We start from the raw sequence: 18,518 nt of genomic DNA, 5'->3' as shown, positions 1-18,518 counted from the left end.
GTTCCTTCTTCTGGGTGGGGCAACAGGGGCCTGCTGTGGGCCGGAGAGGGCCAGGGTCTCCTTCGCTGCCAGCAGCTTGGGGAGCCCGTTTCTCTGCAATGTCTCAACTTTTGCTGAGCCCTTTGTTTCTAAAAACTGGGCGTGGCCTCGTCCTTGCAAGAGACAGAGGAGGCAGGTTTGAAAAGAACAGCAGGGGTAACACCCTCGCATCAGGGATATTATAGCAGCCAAAAGATGATTCTTCTGGGTAACTCCAGCCGGGCCCTGCTCGGATACTTAAGAAGCCTTCGGCATCTAGTTAGCTTTGCTCTATCGGATTCTTGACCCCCTGGCAAGAGAACACCTCGGCCATGTTGCTCACCCACCAGAGAATCCATTTCTTAAAATCTTGCCTCTGCTGCTAGAGAATCCTGCCTCTGGTCCATCTTTTTAGCAAAGCATCGCTGTTGTGCAGGGCTGGGCGCTCGGTGTCCAAAGCGCCCAACTCTACTGTTGTGTGATTTCTGGGCCACGTGGCCGATGTGTCCTGGTAGTTCTAGTCCAGGGGTAGTCAAACTGCGGCCCTCCAGATGTCCATGGACTACAATTCCCAGGAGCCCCTGCCAGCGAATGCTGGCAGGGGCTCCTGGGAATTGTAGTCCATGGACATCTGGAGGGTCGCAGTTTGACTACCCCTGTTCTAGTCCCTGATGCTTCGCCAGTCCCGGCGGCTGGCATCTGCAGCTCTTCGGCACGGAGGGGACCCTTTCTTGCTGCGTCCGACCTCTGAAGATGCCAGCCATAGTTCCTGGGACTGAAACGACCAGGCCACCCTGGCCCCACAGCCTGGAAAGCCCCCAACAGCCAGCTGACTCTGGCTGGGAAAGCCTTTGACCATTCATCACAGTTTACACTCTGCACGTGCTTAAAAGGAAATGACACCTTCCTTCGACTTTACACAGACATTTAAAGGAGAACAATTAAGTAATTGGCCCAGTAATTATTCTGCCCTGACGTGGACGGCCCAGGCGGTCCCGATCCTGCCAGGTCTTGGGGTGCTGAGCTGGATCGGGCCTGCTAGTCCTTGGCTGGCAGACCGCTCTGGGCGTCCAGGTCCTCTGGGCAGTCGGCAAGAGGCAGAGTCCAGGAGCACCTTAAAGGTGAACAATATTGGGGAAGAACTTTCTGGATTCTCAGATGCTAGGGATGCCAGCCTCCAGGTGTTACCTGGAGATCCCTTGAAATTACAGCTCATCTCCGGACTACATGGAGGAAATGGATGTTTGGAGGGGGGGCTGCACGGCCTGGGGTCCCACTGAATTTCTGGAGCGACTTCAAGGGCAGCCCTGCAAAGACGTCTAGCCTGGGGGGTGAGCAGAAGGGCGGGATTCATTGCAGTGAAGGACTGGCTAGGGAGGAGATGCATACAAGTGACAGTGGCTAAATATCTGTGTGACGGCTGGGGATATTCTGGCTCCCTGAATCGGAAGAAGTGTGCATGCTCAGAGTGAGACTTAGTTGGTCGTCAGGGTGCCCTGGCCTCAGTCTTTCTTCTGATGCTTCAGACCAACTGGGCCGCCCACCGGAACGAGCCCTTAGCTGCTTGAGCCCCTTTCAGCATACCCACCTGCTCCATCAGCAGGTCTGCAAGATCTGAGGGAAGCCAGGCGGCTGGCCTGCTCACACGCAAGCCTGAAGCCGGCCCACTCCGGGCCTAGAAAGGCAGCTGGGGCCAACCCACCCTAGCGCTGGAATGTGCCCCTCCCCTCTCCCCTCCCCTCCCCTCCGGGGGTCTCTGCCGGAGCCCAGAGATGCCAAAATACGCCCTGACAAGAGAGAACGTACGGGGGCCCCAAGCCGCCCTCTCGCCTGCTGGCTGGAACGTGATCACAGTTGAAAGGGGCTGCCCCCCAGGCTGGGAGGGGGCCCGTCGCCTCTCTGAACTGCAGGGCTGTGCTGGCCTAGGGGCCTTCTATAGGAAAAGAGCCATGAGTAGAGCATTGGCCCCCAGCAAGCCAGGCCCACACTGGAGTTCGCCCGCCGCGTGTCACAATCCGATGCACGTTTACTTGACCGTAGAGAGCCCCACTAAAGGAAGGCAGCAAGGGAGCTTCTGAATAGAATCGTAGGCAGATGGCTCTCAGTTGAGGAATACCTGGAGATTTTGGGGGTGGAAGGGGAAATGCCCTACTCCCAATTTCTCCTGGGAAATTAATCCCTGTCATTCAGAGATCAGTTGGATCTCCAGGCCCCACCTGGAGTTTGGCAACCCTAAAACAGAACCAGGCATCTCAAAGGCGGCCTGACCGTGAGCCAGGAAGTTGGTATTCGCCTCTGACAAATCACAGTTCTGACTGCCTGAGCCCTCCTCCTGCAAAGCAGGATCGTACCCCAGGCCTACCTTACAGGGCTGTTGTGATGACACCTGAAAACCACTGAGGCTCCTTCATCATTAGCAGTCCTTGATGACAATTCCTCTGCTGCATGAATCTGGCCCCAACAAACTTAGGATCCTTCTCTTGGTCTTAGTGCTCATGACGTTAGGCCAGTTGGTGGTTCAGCCTGCAGGTTCGATTCTGCCTCAAGAGAGGAGACAGTTTCTCTTTTCCCTTGCTGCCGATGGCTGGGATTAGGCAGAAGCCCTTCCTGGGGGGACACAGCGCTTGGTGGGTTTGAGGCCCACCTCTCTATAGCTTTGAAGGAGGGTTCATCCCACACCCCCATCTTTGTGAGGGGTGAATTCCAGCCTCTGCACAAAATTGTGTGATTCAGGCACATATTTGGGCCTCTCATGATCACCACTTTTGATTCTGCAGCTGTGGTCAGCTGGGAGGAGAACGCTTGGCTTCTTTTGCATCCCTTGCAGTCCGTGTTGTTGGTGGTGCTTCCACTGCCCCCGTGGTGAATGGCCTTGTCTGATTTGCCCTGTAGATAAAGAGCTGCAGATCCTGAAGCGAACCGAAGGAGACTCCCGCAAGGAATTCCCCAAAAGGACGTCCCTTCTGGATTCGGAGGGCAGCCCATCTCCCAATGCCTCCTCCTCCTCAGAGTTTGTGCCTCCCTTGGCCGAAGACCACAGCAAGAATATTATCCCCGTCTATTGCTCCATCCTAGCGGCGGTGGTGGTGGGACTCCTCGCTTATGTGGCTTTCAAGTGGTATGTGCAGCACATTTGGGCTAGGAAGAGGTGGGGAGAAAGATCCGAGGTGCATCCCATAATGATCCCACCCATGGGCCCAAGGAATATGGGCTATAAGGAATGGGGTTGTCTGGCGAACTGCTAGGGGAGATATAGTAGGGCACGACACACGTTGTGACATCTTGTCACTTCTGGTAAAAAACTGAAAGTAACATTGATAGCTCGAGAAACTGCCAGAAACTCTATGGCTTTCTCTGATTCCTTAGAACTACCCAATGTCACTCTATGGTTTACAGTGCTTCCTAGAACTGTCCAAATGGAAGTAACATAGGTAGCTTGAGAAAATTATAAAAACTCTGTGGTTTTAACTGATTCCTAGAACTACCCAATGTCACTCTATGGTTTTCACTGATTCCTAGAACTCCCCAAACTGCAGTAACATAGGTAGCTTGACAAACAGCCAGGAACCCTGGCTTTCCACTGATTCTTAGAACTCCCCAATGTCACTTCTGTTTTTAAACTGTAAGTGACTTGATGCCGCAGCTGCATCTCATGAGGAGGGCCTGTCATGAGCCCCAGAGGAAGTGCGTGTCAGAAATGTAAGTCCAGAGTAAATACGTGTCCAGGTCTCTCTGGCTTCCAAAAAGCAGTTACTCCCACCGGATAAGGAGTCATAAACTCCACACACACACACACACACACACACACACACACACACCCCGCCAGGGCCTAGGCTGAGGAAGTGGGGCAGAAACGGAGAGACCAGGTGAGTCTGCTCCTGGGGAGGGAGGGAGGCGGTGTCAGTAGCTGCAGAATACTGCCTTGATATCAACAGGAGGGGCGCAGGAGAGACTGATAATCTCCCCCACATGACCTCGCACCTGCGCAGTGGCGTATTTCAGCGGAGCCTGTTGGCCACTCCACGTGCTTGCCAGAGGCGGGCGGTGCTCTGGTGTGCTCACCTCGTGCATGCAGTGGGGACAGTGCTCATAGCAGCCCCGTCTTCCCACGACCCTTCTGGTCTCTTGCAAAACGACACAAAGCGCTTCTAAAAAACGCCTTGCCGATCCAGGGAGTATCGGGAGCATGCCTTAGCACATCTCGCGCACAAACGTCCGCACGACACCATGTGAGGAGCCAGCAGGGCCTTCCTCTTGTCTCCGTCCAGCCGCACAGGTGTTGAGCCGAGCGAGCGAGCGAGAGCACCAGTGGAGCTATAGAAAAGCTCCCTCACCCAGACCAGACGCTCCTGGCAGGAAGCGGGGCCGTTATTTGCCGCAGGCCGAGGCCCGGCCATCTCTCGCGTCCCCCGCTGCGTCGGGCTCGCTGCTGGGGCCCAGCCCATGAATAGGATTAAGCCTCCCTCCAGCCCCCACAGGCCGAGATTAGGCCGGCCTCTCCTCTGTGCCAGCGAGAGGCGTAGATTAATGGAGCTTTGCGGTGAAAGGATTTCTAGCCACTTGCTGTTCTTTTGGGAAGAGCAAAGCCCCTTCTTTGTGCCTGGCTTTGGGATGGATTTATTTCCCCTCCGTTCTGGCTTCCCCCTACTTGGGGACTCTCTTTATATTCCGCTCACACCGAGGGACCCCGATCGAGGAGCCTTCTCCCTCCCTCCTCTTCAGCCGCATCTGCCGCCTTCCATCTTAGGTTGCTGTCCCACTTAGGACGGGGGGTGGGGTGGGGTGGTGGGTCCAGCTGCCTCTAGCCCAGTTCTGACCCCCACTTAGCCTGCGTCTGCGGGATACGTAACCGGAGGCCCAAAATGGGGCGGAGAGAGATGGGACTCTTGTCTCAGCGTCTGTCCCTCAAAGAGACTGGAGCTTTGGCAGAAGGTCCCCAGTTCCTTCTGTCCCGTTCGGTGGGGGCACATCTCCTGACAGCCAAGGTAACTCCCTGCCCCCTGATTTAATATCACAATGCACAGAGTGTGCCTGGTCCAGGAGACCACCAACCTGAGCATCTCCTGCCCTGCTTTGAGCCAACACTGCAGGGCTCATGCAACAGCGGGGTCACCCACCCAGTGCAGAAGGGGGCCATGGATGTGCCACATGGCGCATGGCTGCTGCTGAAAGAGTCCAAGGCCAGAGGCCTGGTAAGCACCACTGTGTCCAATTGGCCGCATCTCCACCCCACGGACTCCATTCCTCTTCCGCCTGCAGCCAGCTGGGTGACCCTGGGCCAGCCACAGCTCCCTCCAAGCTCTCGCATCCGCACCTACCTCACGGGGTGTCTGTTGTGGGGAGAGGAAGGGAAGGTGGTTGGAAGCTCCTTTTGGTAGTCAAAGAAACTGGGTCTAAAATTCAATTCTCCTCCTCCTCCTTCCCTATTTGCCTGCAAGTGAAAGGGGCATTTCTTCTGTCGTTGACTGGCCCTTCTCAGAGAAGGTGGACTCGCCTATGGAAACAATTAAGGACCTGGGGGTCTGATTATCGGGGTCTGGGCCATTTTTGCTGCAGAGTTGCCTGTCCCTTGTGCCCACAGGCAATCCAGGCAGCTGCTCGGACCAGCACCGAGACGGCCCACCCAGGCATAACCTGCCCTCGATCCAAAGTGTTGCCAGAATGGATCGGCTGACAGATCACAAAGCTCAGCCTGGGACGGAAAGGAGCTCGCTGTGCCTGCATGCACCAGGCCCTCGGTGGAGAGGGTCCAAACCCAGCAGAGGCACATGCAGCTCAAATAAAAACCCCTGTGACTCTCTTGGTCTTGAAGAGTGGAGTGACTTTAGATGCCAAACGATATCATCGGGCAAATTAGAATAGCCGGTGAAAGACCATAGCAAGGATGATTTGTTGAGGTGTGAAATGCAGGCATGGAGAAATCCACATTGGTGATGAAAAAGCAACCTAGGTCTAGATTCAGTCCAGGGGGACGCATCACATTGAGCTTCATTATGGCTTGCAGTTCAGCTGCCTTGCTTGCTGTTGTGGTTAAGGGCGGCGGCTTCTAATCTGGCGACCAGGTTTGATTCCCTGCTCCTCTTCCACATGCAGCCAGCTGGCTGACCTTGGGCTTGTCACAGTCCTGATAGTGCTGTTCTCACAGAGCAGTCCTGTCCAGGTTCTCTCAGCCTCAGCCACGTCACAGGGTGTCTGTTGTGGGGAGAGGAAGGGAAGGTGATTGTCAGCCACTATGAGACTCCTTCGGGCAGTGAAAAGCGGCATACAAAAGCCAATTCCTCTTCTTCTCTTTCTACTCGCTCTTTGGTGAGAGAACTGCTCCTCCCAGGTCAGCAGCTAAATGTCCCGGAAGGTTGAAATGTTTCCCCTCTGCTTTTTGGATGTGACGGCTCCTAACGTCAGGCTTTCTGTCCTTGGACCGTCTGTCCAGCAGAGGCATTGTGGACACAAGGGCCCAAAGGGAGCGAACAAAACTCTTTCCCCCCCCTTGGGTGGGGTCCTCAGACACTAATCCCTGCCTGGGAACCCTCTGGCTTCGGGGCTCCCTTTGATGGTGCAACTTAAGTGGGGCTGGCCATCAAACACCCCCAAACTGCGCTGCCACCGACCTCCGCCTTGGCTCTTCCCCCCCCTCCCCCCCCCCTCCCTCCCTCCCGGCCCAGCTGTTTCCCCCTTGGCTGTGGCATGCCCCCCCTCCCCGTGGCTGGAATTTCGGAGCCATCTGTCTTCGGCTGCCAGCAGGGGAGGGGATCGATGCGGCCTCATTATCCCGGCCTTTGAGAGCCTGCGGAGAAAAGAGGCTCTGCTTCTCTGGGGTTCCCCTTTTTCCTTCCGAGGCAATAGCAGAAGGGCAGATGAGCTGGGAAACCCACTCTGGCAACACCCGTCCCTGGATTGGACCTGTGTGGGTGTGTTTGACGTTTGGAGAGGAAGCAGGCGGGGCCAGGCCTAGCTGCTCCCATGGCCCTCTCCATGGATCTCCCTCTCCAATGCCTGCCTCCAGGCGAGACCCAGAGTGGGAAGGGTCCATGGAGGCCATCTAGTCCCACCCCCGGCTCAGTGCTGGATCAGCCTCAGCCTCAGGCATCCAGGAGAAGGATCTGTCCAGCCATTGCTTGGCCAGTGAGGGGGGGCTCCCCAGCCCCTTAGGCAGCCCATCCCACTGCTGAACTACTTGGACTGCAAACATTTTTTCTCTGATCTCTAGCCAGCGCCATTCTACACATGAAGGCCACCCTCTGCTGCCCACAGGACCCCCTCCCTGCCCTCCTTCCAGATACTTCAAGAGAGCCAAACTGTCCCCTCTCAGCCTCCTCTTCTTCAGCTTTATTCCCAAATCCCTCCTCCTTCCCTCCTAGGGCTCGGTCGCCAGGCCCTGGATCCTCCTTGTCGCTCTCCTCTGCCCCCTCTCCATTCTGCCCACACCCTTTTGGAAGGGAGGCCTCCCGCACTGCACACGGGACTCCGGGGGGGGGGTCTGACCACTGTGCTCTGCAGACTGGCCTGGGAATCTGAGTCATTCGGAGGAGCTTTGCCCTGCCTGCCTGCCTCTGGACACCAGCCCTCCTCTTGCTTGGGGGTCTCCCATCCCAAGACTCGCCAGGGCCACTCCTGCTCGGGTTCTGAGGCCAGCCCGGGACCCCCTCCCTTCCCCCCAGGAATAACCGTCTCTCCCCTCCTCTTTTTGGCAGCTGGAGCACCTGTAAGCAGAAGCAGCAGCTGGCCAAGGCTCGAGCCGGGGAGCTGGCCACTTCCCCGGAAGGCGAGAAGCTCCACAGTGACAGCGGGGTCTTCCTGGACACTCACAGCCTGCAGGAGCACCACCCGCTCAACAAGGGTACGGCCACCCAGGCACAGGCGCCACAGGCTAAGAGCAGCTGCCAGCAGTTGGCACGGCCTGCACAGCACGTATATCCTGTGGCTCTCGCACCATCAGGCCGTGAAAACAGGTCAAGGGATCCCAGAATCATAGTGTCGGAGGGGACCTCCAGGGTCATCTAGTCCAACCCCCTGCAGAACGCAGGGGATTCACAACTGCCCACCCCACAGAGTATTCGAGCAGGGGTCCTCAGCCAGGGTTTGGGGAAATCGGGGGGGTTCTGGTTAGTCCTGGAAGGGTTTCGTGAATGGGAGGGAGCTAATTTGTTTTTAATATATTTTTGACATGTGTTAAACATTTGTCGAGTAATATGACTATATTAAGAGCCTCTTGTGGCGCAGAGTGGTAAGGCATCCGTCTGAAAGCTTTGCCCATGAGGTTGGGAGTTCGATCCCAACAGCTGGCTCAAGGTTGACTCAGCCTTCCATCCTTCCGAGGTCGGTAAAATGAGTACCCAGCTTGCTTGCTGGGGGGTAAACGGTCATGACTGGGGAAGGCACTGGCAAACCACCCCGTATTGAGTCTGCCATGAAAACGCTAGAGGGCGTCACCCCAAGGGTCAGACATGACTCGGTGCTTGCACAGGGGATACCTTTACCTTTACTTTATGACTATATGGTCATGTCGATCTGTTCCCCCCCCCCAAAATGGCCAATGATGGGCCTGGGGTGGGTGGGAAGGGGAGGGTCCCTGGGTGGGCGTGTCACAGCTCTGCTTCCCAACCCTGTTCTGCACATCTGGACCCCTTCTGGGTTATCTTAAAGCCTGAAGGATGTTTCAGGGTCTCTGAAGGGTAAAAAAAAGTTGAGGGAGGCTGGATTACAGTCTAGGGAGACCCGTTCTGGGTCAGGAAATGCCAAAGGACCCTTTTTAAAAAAGATTTAAATAATTAATCTGTTGAATTGATATTTTACTAACTGGATTGGTTGAGAGCCGATCTGAGCCAGGCGGAGAAGGGCAGTCTCCAAAAGCAAAACTGATGATGGTGGAGGGTGGGCCTTTGAGTGGGCGGGAGTGGAGGATGACGCCGTGGAAACCTCCCTCCCCAGCAGCCCCTTCCTCCAGGGGAACTGGTCTCTGTCGCCTGGAGATGACCTGGAGGCTGGCATCCCGAGTCTGTCGGTCACTGAGTGAGACGGGAGGCCTTCACTGGTCTGACCCAGCAGGGCTCTTCAGGGGAAGACTTGGCCTCCCTGTCCTGTGGCTGACCCTGCAGAGGGACTGGCTGGCCCCTGGGGGAGGGAGGAGGCTGGACGGGATGGGCCCTCCCCGGTCTGGCCCAGCAGGGCTCTTTGGAGGCTGTTATCATGGGAAGCCGTCAGCCTCTCTGGCCTTGCTGGCCCTCCAGAGGAACCGGCTGTCCTGGTGCTCTCATGCCCATCCGCTGCAGCCACACGAAGGGGGTACCTGGCTGCCCTCTGACTCTCCCTCTCTCTGCCTCCCCCCTCCCCCCCTACAGCGCAGAAGGCTGAGCCCCAGCTCTACGCCAGCCTGCCGCCCCACAAGCGGGAAGAGGCGGAGCGGCTGCTGGAGACGCCGGGCCACGGCAAAGACTGGCGCTGCCTGGCCGACCACCTGGGCTACGAGGAGGACACGGTGGCCACCTTCGGCCGGGGGGAGGCCCCCGCCCACACCCTGCTCTCCGATTGGTCTGCCCGGGAGGGGGCCACCCTGGAGGCCCTCTGCTCAGCCCTGGCGGCCATCAAGCGGGACGACGTGGTGGAGAACTTGCACGCCCCTGCGGAGGTCAGCTCTGTGGTGTGACCGACCGGCCGGCTCTCCGCAGGCGGGCTCGTATCGGGGAGGGGGGGTCGGGTTTCTTGCAAAAGGGAACAGGGACGCAAAAGGGAGGACATCTGGGAAGAGGGACATCCCGCTACTTTTTAAACATGGAGCAATGATGACAGCGGAGAACGCTGGGGGAAACGAGCACTGCTGCTGCCCCCTGCTGGATGGAGGACCTGTATGGACAACAAAGAGACGAAAGCCAGGCATGGTTCACTGGGAAGGGTCGAAACCCACCCCCCCTCCCCAACGGGGGTCTGGAAAGGGGGGGGGGGCTGGTGAAGGGAAGCTGGTCTGTGGATGCTCCTTAATGAGCTTGCCAGCTCCAGGTTGGGAAATCCCTGGGATTTGGGGGAGGGTGGGTTTTGGGGGGAAAGGCCCTCCGTATGGCATGTGCCACTGCGTCCACCCTCCTAAGCAGCCGCTTCCTCTGGGGCTGATCTTGGTCACCTGGAGATCAACTGTAATAACAGGAGGTCTCCAGGTATCACCTGGAGGCTGGCAGCCCTATTCCTTAGGGGGCCTTTGGTATTCACTTGCCACTTTTTCTAGGCCACGTGGAAGCCACGACTCCGCAGGTGGCTAGAAGCAGGCGTGCAAATTCAGCTCCCGGATAAGCTTGGCTTTCACGCAGGAACTTGAAGACGCCTTCGGCAAAAGGCGTCCCGGGACAGGAGGGGTTCCCTGGATGTTGCAGGCAGGAGGGGATGGGGAAGACCCCCGCCTGAGGCCCAGGACAGTCGCTGCCGCTCTGAGTGAATGCAGACCTCGCTGGGCGGAGGCCCTGACTCGGGATGAGGCAGCTTCCTGTGTTCCCAGAGGTGCTGCTTGGGGACGTGGGGGGGGGGGGTCGGTCCTGGTTTAGTAACCCAGTCCTGGGTTAGTAAATACCTGGAGATGTGGGGGTGGAGTTTGGAGAGGGGCCGGCCTCATGAGGGCCTAAAGAGGATCTACCCTCCTAAGCAGCCGGTTTCCTCCAGGGGATGCTGTCCACTAGTAATTCCAGGAGATCTCCAGTTCCCACCTGGAGGTTGGCAACCCTATGCCGAACCCTTGGGGCAAACAACTTCGGGGGTCTCTGCGTGCCTCTTTTGCCAGCTTGCTCTTTCGCTCGCTCGTTTTTCGTGGCCTGCCCATCTGACTTCTCCTGCACAGCTGTAACCTGTCATTTAAGGAAGAGGGATTTGGGGCTTGAGTTTTGTGCGTAACTAAGTTTGCCCCCCACCCCCCCCACACCCCCACCCCTTGGCTGGTCGGTCCGTTGATTTGAGGTGTCAATTTGCCAAGCTCTGCTGTGTTTGAATTCACAGGGGGGAGGGGGAAAGGGGTAACTTTTCCACTTAACATTAAAAGCCATTTTGGTTAAGGAGCATCCATGGTTATTGGGGGGAGGGGGGACTCCCTTTCCGGTCCTTTGCAGGGGGCAGCTCTGCTTTCACAGAGGACGTGTTGGTCTTTATAATTATGATGACGACATCAACTGTTGGCAGGGGCTCATGGGAATTGCAGTCCATGGACATCTGGCGAACCGCAGCCTCCCCCCCCCCCTTGCCCTATGCCACAGGGGTTCTCTGCAAAGTACAAATTTTCAAGGAGTCTGTTTTCTGTCCCAGTGAGAGGTGATGTGGGAGAGGACAAGAACCCTCTGAAGGAACAACTACTCTCCCTGCCAAAGCTCCGGTTCTCACCCCTCCTCTCCCCCTGCAGAGCCCTGCCAAGAGGGGCTCAGTTGCAGGTGGCCGGGCATCCACAGCGATCCGCCCCCTCTCTTGGCCAAGAACATAAGAGGCCCCATCCCGGTTCGGCCTTTTCTTTTTAAGTAAACAGCCGCAGACCAATGAAGGCCCCGAACCTGGGCGCTTTCTCAAGAGAAACTCAGTCCTGTGGCCTCTTCTGCTCCATTCCTTGTCTTTTCCAATCAGGCGTCTTAAGTCTGGGGCCGGAGGGGTGGCATTTCGACCCATGACTTAGCTTTGTTGCTGTTGGCAGAGTTTAAATATGCAAAGGACGGGGCAAAGCACTGGCTGCTTAAAGAATAAATGGCTTTATTAGGAAGAGAAACAACGCTGTGAAGGAGAGATGAGAGAGCTAGTCCTAACAGTCTAACTGACTAATTTTTCTCTGTAGAGAAAACAGGGAGGAAATGCACTGAAGGGACCAGGAAGTTTCCCAACGAGCCATCCAGGACACAGGAGATGAAACCTACCAGGAAGTGACTAATCTGTGCTAAAGACACTTCTCCTCCGATGCCCCCTGCAGGGCATTCTTTATGTGCTGGTGACTCATGCATGTTACAGAACTTGCACCTTCCAACCATCGCGAGGATGCTCTGCCAGGGCAGCGATTGTTCAAACCGTTGAGCGGTTTTGGCACTGCGCTCCAGGAAGTGCTCCTTAAGAGCTGGGGCCCGAGATGCTGGTCAGACCACACCTGGAGTACTGTGTGCAGTTCTGGAGGCCTCACTTCAAGAAGGACGTCAATAAAATTGAAAGGGTACAGAGGAGAGCGACGAAGGTGATCTGGGGCCAAGGGACCAAGCCCTACGAAGATAGGCTGAGGGACTTGGGAATGTTCAGCCTAGAGAAAAGGAGGTTGAGAGGGGACATGATAGCCCTCTTTAAGTATTTGAAAGGTTGTCACTTGGAGGAGGGCAGGATGCTGTTTCTGTTGGCTGCAGAGGAGAGGACACACAGTGATGGGTTTAAACTACAAGTACAACGATATAGGCTAGATATCAGGAAAAAGTTTTTCACAGTCAGAGTAGTTCAGCAGTGGAAAAGGCTGCCTAAGGAGGTGGTGAGCTCCCCCTCACTGGCAGTCTTCAAGCAAAGGTTGGATAACACTTTTCTTGGGTGCTTTAGGATGCTTAGGGTTGACCCTGCGTTGAGCAGGGGGTTGGACTAGATGGCCTGCATGGCCCCTTCCAACTCTATGATTCTATGACTGGTCCTAGAGAAGCGTCCAGGATGTCGACGTTCCTTTATGCCGCCTAGGAGCTGCCGCAGGGGTCTCGTTCATAAAGCCCGTAGAGTAAATCTTCAGAGTCGTTTTCACGCTTTGCTGACTAGAGAGCAAGAGCCTTCTCCCCCCTTGCCCAAAATACTGGGGATGGCAGGATCCAGCCAGAAGAGGCCTGGGGCCTCCCAGCGCCTTCAAGCGGCCATGTCTCTGATGCAGATCGCAGCCCTGCTTGGACTCTTCCAGCCACTCCCGGCTTCACTGAAGGCAGCTGGCCTGGAGGCCGGTTAGTCCTTCAAAGGGAAGAGAAGCAGCTTCCACTTTTCGTCTCTGCGGGGCCAGGCAGAGCTTCATTTGGGAAGGAGTTTCTAGGGACAAAACCATGGGGATGTTGGCAGAACTGAGATAGGGGGCGAAGCACCAGGCTGCTGGGAAGAATAGAATCCGGGGGTGCCCTGGCCTGCGGGCTCTCTGGGCCCTTGCTGGCCCCTACCCAAGGTGGGGGATCGGATGGTTTTATGGTCAGCCCTTATGCTCCCCTTTTCTGAGCAGACTCGGTCCAAATCAAACTTGGTTCTGCCGCCTGAGAGCAACCCCAGAACCCACCTCGATCAGTGTGGGTGGGGAAGCATGTGTGGCCCCGGACGTTCATCCCCAGAATGGAACCGTGCTGGGCTTCACGGGGCCCCCAAACTCAGACTTTGTCCCGCTGCGTCCGACCAGCCTGGCCACCCACCTCGATGTATCGGACCGAGGGTGTTTGGGAGCTCGTCCGCAGAAGGAAGCGCTGGTGGTCTTCCAGGTGCCTCACTGGACCCCAACTTGGCCCTGCTGCTTCAGTCCAGCAGGGCTGCCCACCTGAGTCTCAGGGGGCTAATTCCAGTTGGGGAATTCCTGGAGGTTGGGGGTGGCTCTTGGGGAGGGCGGGGCTTGGGGAAGGAGCCCGGCTGAGTCAGGAGGCTGCAGGGATCATGGCCTCACACTCTGGCCTCTCTTCTGCTAGACTCCAGTCCGGAGCAGGATCGCCAACTCCAGGCTAGGAAATTCCTGGAAAGTGTGAAGGTTGATCCTGAGGAGGGGGAGGTTTGGGGGGAGGGGGGGGGCTTGAGGGGCTTATCAAGGCATAGGGCCCAAGTCCCGAAGCACTCCATAAAGTCCTATCCTCCAGGTCTCCTCTGTAGTCTGGCAACCCAAGTCAGGGCACAAAGGCAAAACGATTTGGGAGACAGGCATCCCTAGGGCAGCCCCCCCCCATCACATCTCCCCCTGCCAGCATTTGCCAGATGTCTGACAGATGTTGCTTTCCCCCCTAAAGGAGGGCTGCATCCCAGAACCCTTCTCTGAAGTCAGGTCGATTTAATCGTTTGCAGGAAGGCAGCGTGAATCACGCCGAGAAATCGCCGGAAAAGCCAGAGAGGAGTTCTGGGCACCGAAACACAGGCAGGAAGTGTCCGGGGACGGCGGGGGGGGGGGGTACCTGCTGCAAAGGAGATGGGGCACTTAGCATGGGGAAGGGCACTGCTAGAACCCCCCCCCCCGCGGGAGTCAGAATAGTGCCTGACCTATTAGAGTTGCCACCTCCAGCTGAGGAGCTTCCTGGAGATGTAGGTGTTTGAGAAGGGAGGGGAGCCCACTCTCTCCAGGGCAGCCGATCTCTGGAATCTGGAAACACCCTTGTAATTTCAGAAGAATTCCAGGCCCCAACTGGAGGTTGGCAACCAAGCCAAGGGAGGCTCTGATGCACATCATGTGGGTCTTGGAGGGCGGAACCCCTCCCTCCCCTTTTGCCACCCTCAGTGTAGTGTCGCAGTTAAAGACGGGTTCGAATCTCACTCTGCCACGAATCTTTCCAGGTGTCCGTAGATGTATGTGTGCATGCTTCAAAAGATTATGAAGAATGTCCTACAGGGGGCACTGCAGGAGATGTGTAGTTAGCATAGTCAATTTAGGAACTTCCTGGCATTTTTCAAATAATGTCCGCTATTCTGATTGGCTCATTTAGAGACTTCCTGCTCCTTCGAGCACCCTTCCTCCCTGCTTGCCTCCAGAACAGTTAAAAATGAATGAAGAACAGTTAGGCAGTGGGACTCTCTCTCTCTCTCTCTCGTCCAGCTCCCAAAGCTTGCTTCTTGTGTTAATAAAACTATTTTATTCTTTTAAGCGTCCTGGTGCTTCGCACGCCTGTATGTTGAAACTCAGCCAACACTCCGGTCCAGCCTACTCCACAAGGTTGTTGTGAGAATAGCAGGGAGGAGCGGGAGCCAGAGCAGTCCTACTGTCCAGGGCTCTCTGTTGGAAGGAAGGGATCGAACTGTGGCAGCCCTAATGCTACAGAGCAGCTTCAAGACCGACCTTGCGTAACCAGGGATTACTTTTGACTATGTTCAATTCACAAAATTCACGTCCTGTTTCTCCTCAATTGGGCCACTGAGGCAGCTAGCAAGTTAAGCACACACAATAAAATCTCATTTTAAGAGCATTAAAGGCAACCACAAAACGCCAACAGGTCGTTCAAACAATGCAAACCAGAGCTAAAATACACACGGAGACATCAAACCAAAGACATGAGGCTTCCATGAGTCAAAGCTACTGGTCGGAGGGGGTCCACTGTCTGGGGCAGGGATGCTCCGTCTTCTTGGCGCTTGGGGGGCCACAGTGGGAAGAAGGAGGGCTTCTGGAGTTCTGGCCCCATGGGTGGACCTCCGGATGGCCCCTGGAATTCAGCCCCCATGGGACACGGAGGGCTGGACCGGACAGGCCATTGGTCAGTGCCTCTGCAAATGAATAGCTGTTGGTTTGACTACAAGCCTGGTTGCCAATCGGCTTGGGTGGGGAGGGGGTGGGAATCCTGTGCCTTGCATGGTGGTGGCAGAAAACTGCCATCGAGTTGCGTCCCACTCATGGTGCCCTCAGGAGACGCTGCCGGGGATTGAACCGGGGACCTTCTGAAGGCCACAGAGAGGCTCTTCTCCTGAGTGATGACCTCTCTCCAGGGCTCAGGCGGATGGGCAGAGACCCATCCGAGTCCTAACCGTGTCCGACTCTGCAGAACCTTCCCGGATGTGATGACCACCCAGGCCAGGGCTCGCCCTGTGAGAGATGCTTATTCTGTTTTTAATGGGCCTTGAGGTGTTCCCTGTGGTGGGGGCCCAAAGGGACTTTCCCCATCCTGCCCCCGCTTTCTCCTTCCCTCGCAGGGTAGGCGAGGTGGAGAGATTGCAACGGGCCCAGACTCAGCCAGGGAGCTTCTGTGATGGCAGGGGGGATTCGAACCCAGGTCCTTGCCTGAGGTGCTAAGCTGCGTGCCAGGCCACCCTCCTGTGTGGAAACGAGACTCCCTGGAGATTTGGGGCGGGCGAGGCCCTCCGAAGCAGCCGGTCCCTCCCGAGGAACCTGGAATCTCTGCAGGCTGGGCATGAGGTGTCGTTCGTTGTTCTCCAGGTTGTGTCTTGAGGATGGCAACCCAATCTGAGGCCTGTGATTGGGGTCTGTCCCCCTGCTTGGCTCTTTGGCTAGCACCCACTGGAGCAGCAGGGCTTCCCGAGAGAGGCCCAGATCTCCATTCCCTTCTCTGCCAGGTGGTCTAGGCCCAGCCTCCTCCAGGGGCTTCCCTCCCACCATGCCAAGGACACGGGCGGAGGGGACAGAACCGGGGACCTGCAGGCCCACGGGCAGCCTCAGGGTGGTCCTCTTGGAGCCCCTCCCGCCTGCAGCAGCACCCACGCAGGACCCAGAGGCCCTGGCCTTCGCCATCAAAGGCAGAGGGAGGAACAGCTGGAGAAGCAGCTGCTGAGGAAGAAAGCCAGGCTGGGAAACTGGGAGGGGGCCAAATGCCGGGTCAAGGAGGCCGGCGGAGAGAAAACAGCTCTCTCTCCTCTGGGCAGCAAACCCAGGCAAGAATAGCACCAGAGAATCACAGAATCCTAGAGCTGGAAGGGACCTCCTGGGTCATCTAGTCCAACCCCCTGCACCATGCAGGACACTCCCAACCCTCTCGCTCCTCCACTGTCACCTGCCACCCCCCTTGAACCTTCCCAGAATCAGCCTCCCCGTCAGATGGCTCTCCAGCCTCCTTTTAAAAATCTCCAAAGACTGAGAACCCACCACCTCCCGAGGAAGCCTGTCCCACTGAAAAGCTGCTTAAAAGAATAAAACTGTTTTATTCGGGAGAGAACTGCATTCTGGCTCCCCTGGTGCATCTCCAGAGGGCCCCTGGGCTTTGGCCCCTGCGTGACCCAGAGGGTTGGACTGGAGGAGCCCCCGGGCTGATCCGACAAGGCTTCTCTGAGGTTCGAAGACGGACCTCTCCCGAGAAGCTGAAATGTATAAACGAGGCTATCGCTATCCTGGTCACATTAAGAGAAGACCAGAGTCCCTGGAAAAGAATAATGGCGGGAAAGGTGAAGCCAGCAGGGAACCTGAGAAGGAGCGACCCCAACAGAAGAGGGCAGGGCTCCCAATTTGCACACGTGGGAGGTCGCCCATCTGTAGGGTCGCCTTAAGTCAAAAATGACCTGTTTGCACATAACACACACAGACATTTTTCTTTACTTGAATACTGTTTTCCTATTAATGCGGGCTAAAATTGCATGGCCCTGGTATTCCACGGTACAGTGCCTCTGAATATGGAGGATCTGTCTAGCTGTCATGGCTAATCACCCCGGAGAGAGGAGCACGGCCAGACCCCCGGGAGGCCCCCATGAAACAGTCAGATTTTGCATTACAGACTTGTGAAGCCCCCGGCCAAGGAAGAGGAGACGGCAGTATGTTCGCTGGAGGAAGAGGAGGAAGAGAAATACAAAAGGGAAAGGAAGACCGGGCAACTTGGGAGTGGGTGACCCCAACCAAATGCAATATTGTGAGCAACAATTCGTAAATCAGGCGGGTTGGGCCAGAGCCTTCAAATTGGGTGGATGACCCGTCTGGATGAGAAGAGCTGCTTGCCTTTAATTCATTAAAAAATGAATGATCACAGACAGAAAGGAATAGACAATACAGTAAAAGAACGCTGCCTCCGTGAAAGCAGCAAATCTGCAGGTTCAGTGAGACCGGGACCCTCAGCTCCTGGGATAGGCAGTGGGGGAGGGGACAGAGGTCATTGGGGGGCAAATGCCACAGACCCCCCCCTCCAAATCAGCCATTTTATCCAGGGGGATCCTGCCCCCTGCAGCCCAGGTGTGATTGTGGGAGCCACCTGGGGAGGCGAAAGTCCTCCTAGAGTTAGAGCCAAGGGATTTTCAGGAATTTGTCGCCTTCAGGAGCGAGAGTCCAGGAACGCCTTCAGCACTGCCAGGGAGGGCCAGGGAAACGTTAGGGAGTGAGCCGGGATTCATGAGAGCTCTGCCCACCAACTGGGTGTCTTGCAGGTGCTCCTGGGCCCTGGCAATTTCCTGCTGCTCCAGGCAGACCCTCCCCCCCCCCATGGCCACCCACCTGGATCTGTGCCATGAGCAGCAGCAGGGGAGGGGGGGAAGTGCTTTGTGCTTAGCACGGGCCTCTTCTGCGGGCAGCAGGGGGCAATGCCACACGCACCAAAATGGGGGGGGGGTGTAATTCAGCATGGCGAGCAACCAGGCCAAACAACACCTTCCAAAGACTTCCATGGCCGTGTGGCTCTGGAGTGCCCCCTGGTGCCCACAGCACGGAGATGCAGAGCGGCGAACACTAGCGGGCCAGTCACACAATTATGCTGGCATCAGCGACCCCAAACTCTTCCCAAGCTGGAGGCTGCATTTTTCCTCGACAGAAGAGGAGTTGTTGTTTCGGTAGGAAGCCCAGCTGCCCAATCTAGCTTGCGCTTCCAGGGTGGGGTGACAGTTAGAGCAGGGGTAGTCAAACTGCGGCCCTCCAGATGTCCATGGACTACAATTCCCAGGAG

At 56.6% G+C, this 18,518-nt stretch overlaps 1 protein-coding gene across 2 annotated transcripts in view; it reads left to right on the top strand.

The window, feature by feature from the left end:
• LOC143820971 (tumor necrosis factor receptor superfamily member 16-like) overlaps window positions 1-11,048 on the top strand; it is a 31,051-nt gene extending 20,003 nt beyond the window's left edge. For both annotated transcript variants that reach the window (XM_077304437.1, XM_077304438.1), the window contains 3 exons: window positions 2,911-3,136; window positions 7,710-7,855; window positions 9,357-11,048. In XM_077304437.1, coding sequence (XP_077160552.1) covers window positions 2,911-3,136; window positions 7,710-7,855; window positions 9,357-9,661 — 677 coding nt within the window. In that variant the 3' untranslated portion in view covers window positions 9,662-11,048. The remainder of the gene's footprint in view (window positions 1-2,910; window positions 3,137-7,709; window positions 7,856-9,356) is intronic.
• Window positions 11,049-18,518: the final 7,470 nt, after the last annotated feature.

The sequence above is a fragment of the Paroedura picta genome, chromosome 11, assembly GCF_049243985.1.
Source record: "Paroedura picta isolate Pp20150507F chromosome 11, Ppicta_v3.0, whole genome shotgun sequence".
Classification (NCBI taxonomy): domain Eukaryota; kingdom Metazoa; phylum Chordata; class Lepidosauria; order Squamata; family Gekkonidae; genus Paroedura; species Paroedura picta.
Note: the sequence above shows the minus strand (reverse complement) of the source record. Positions and strands in the feature narration are given on the sequence as shown.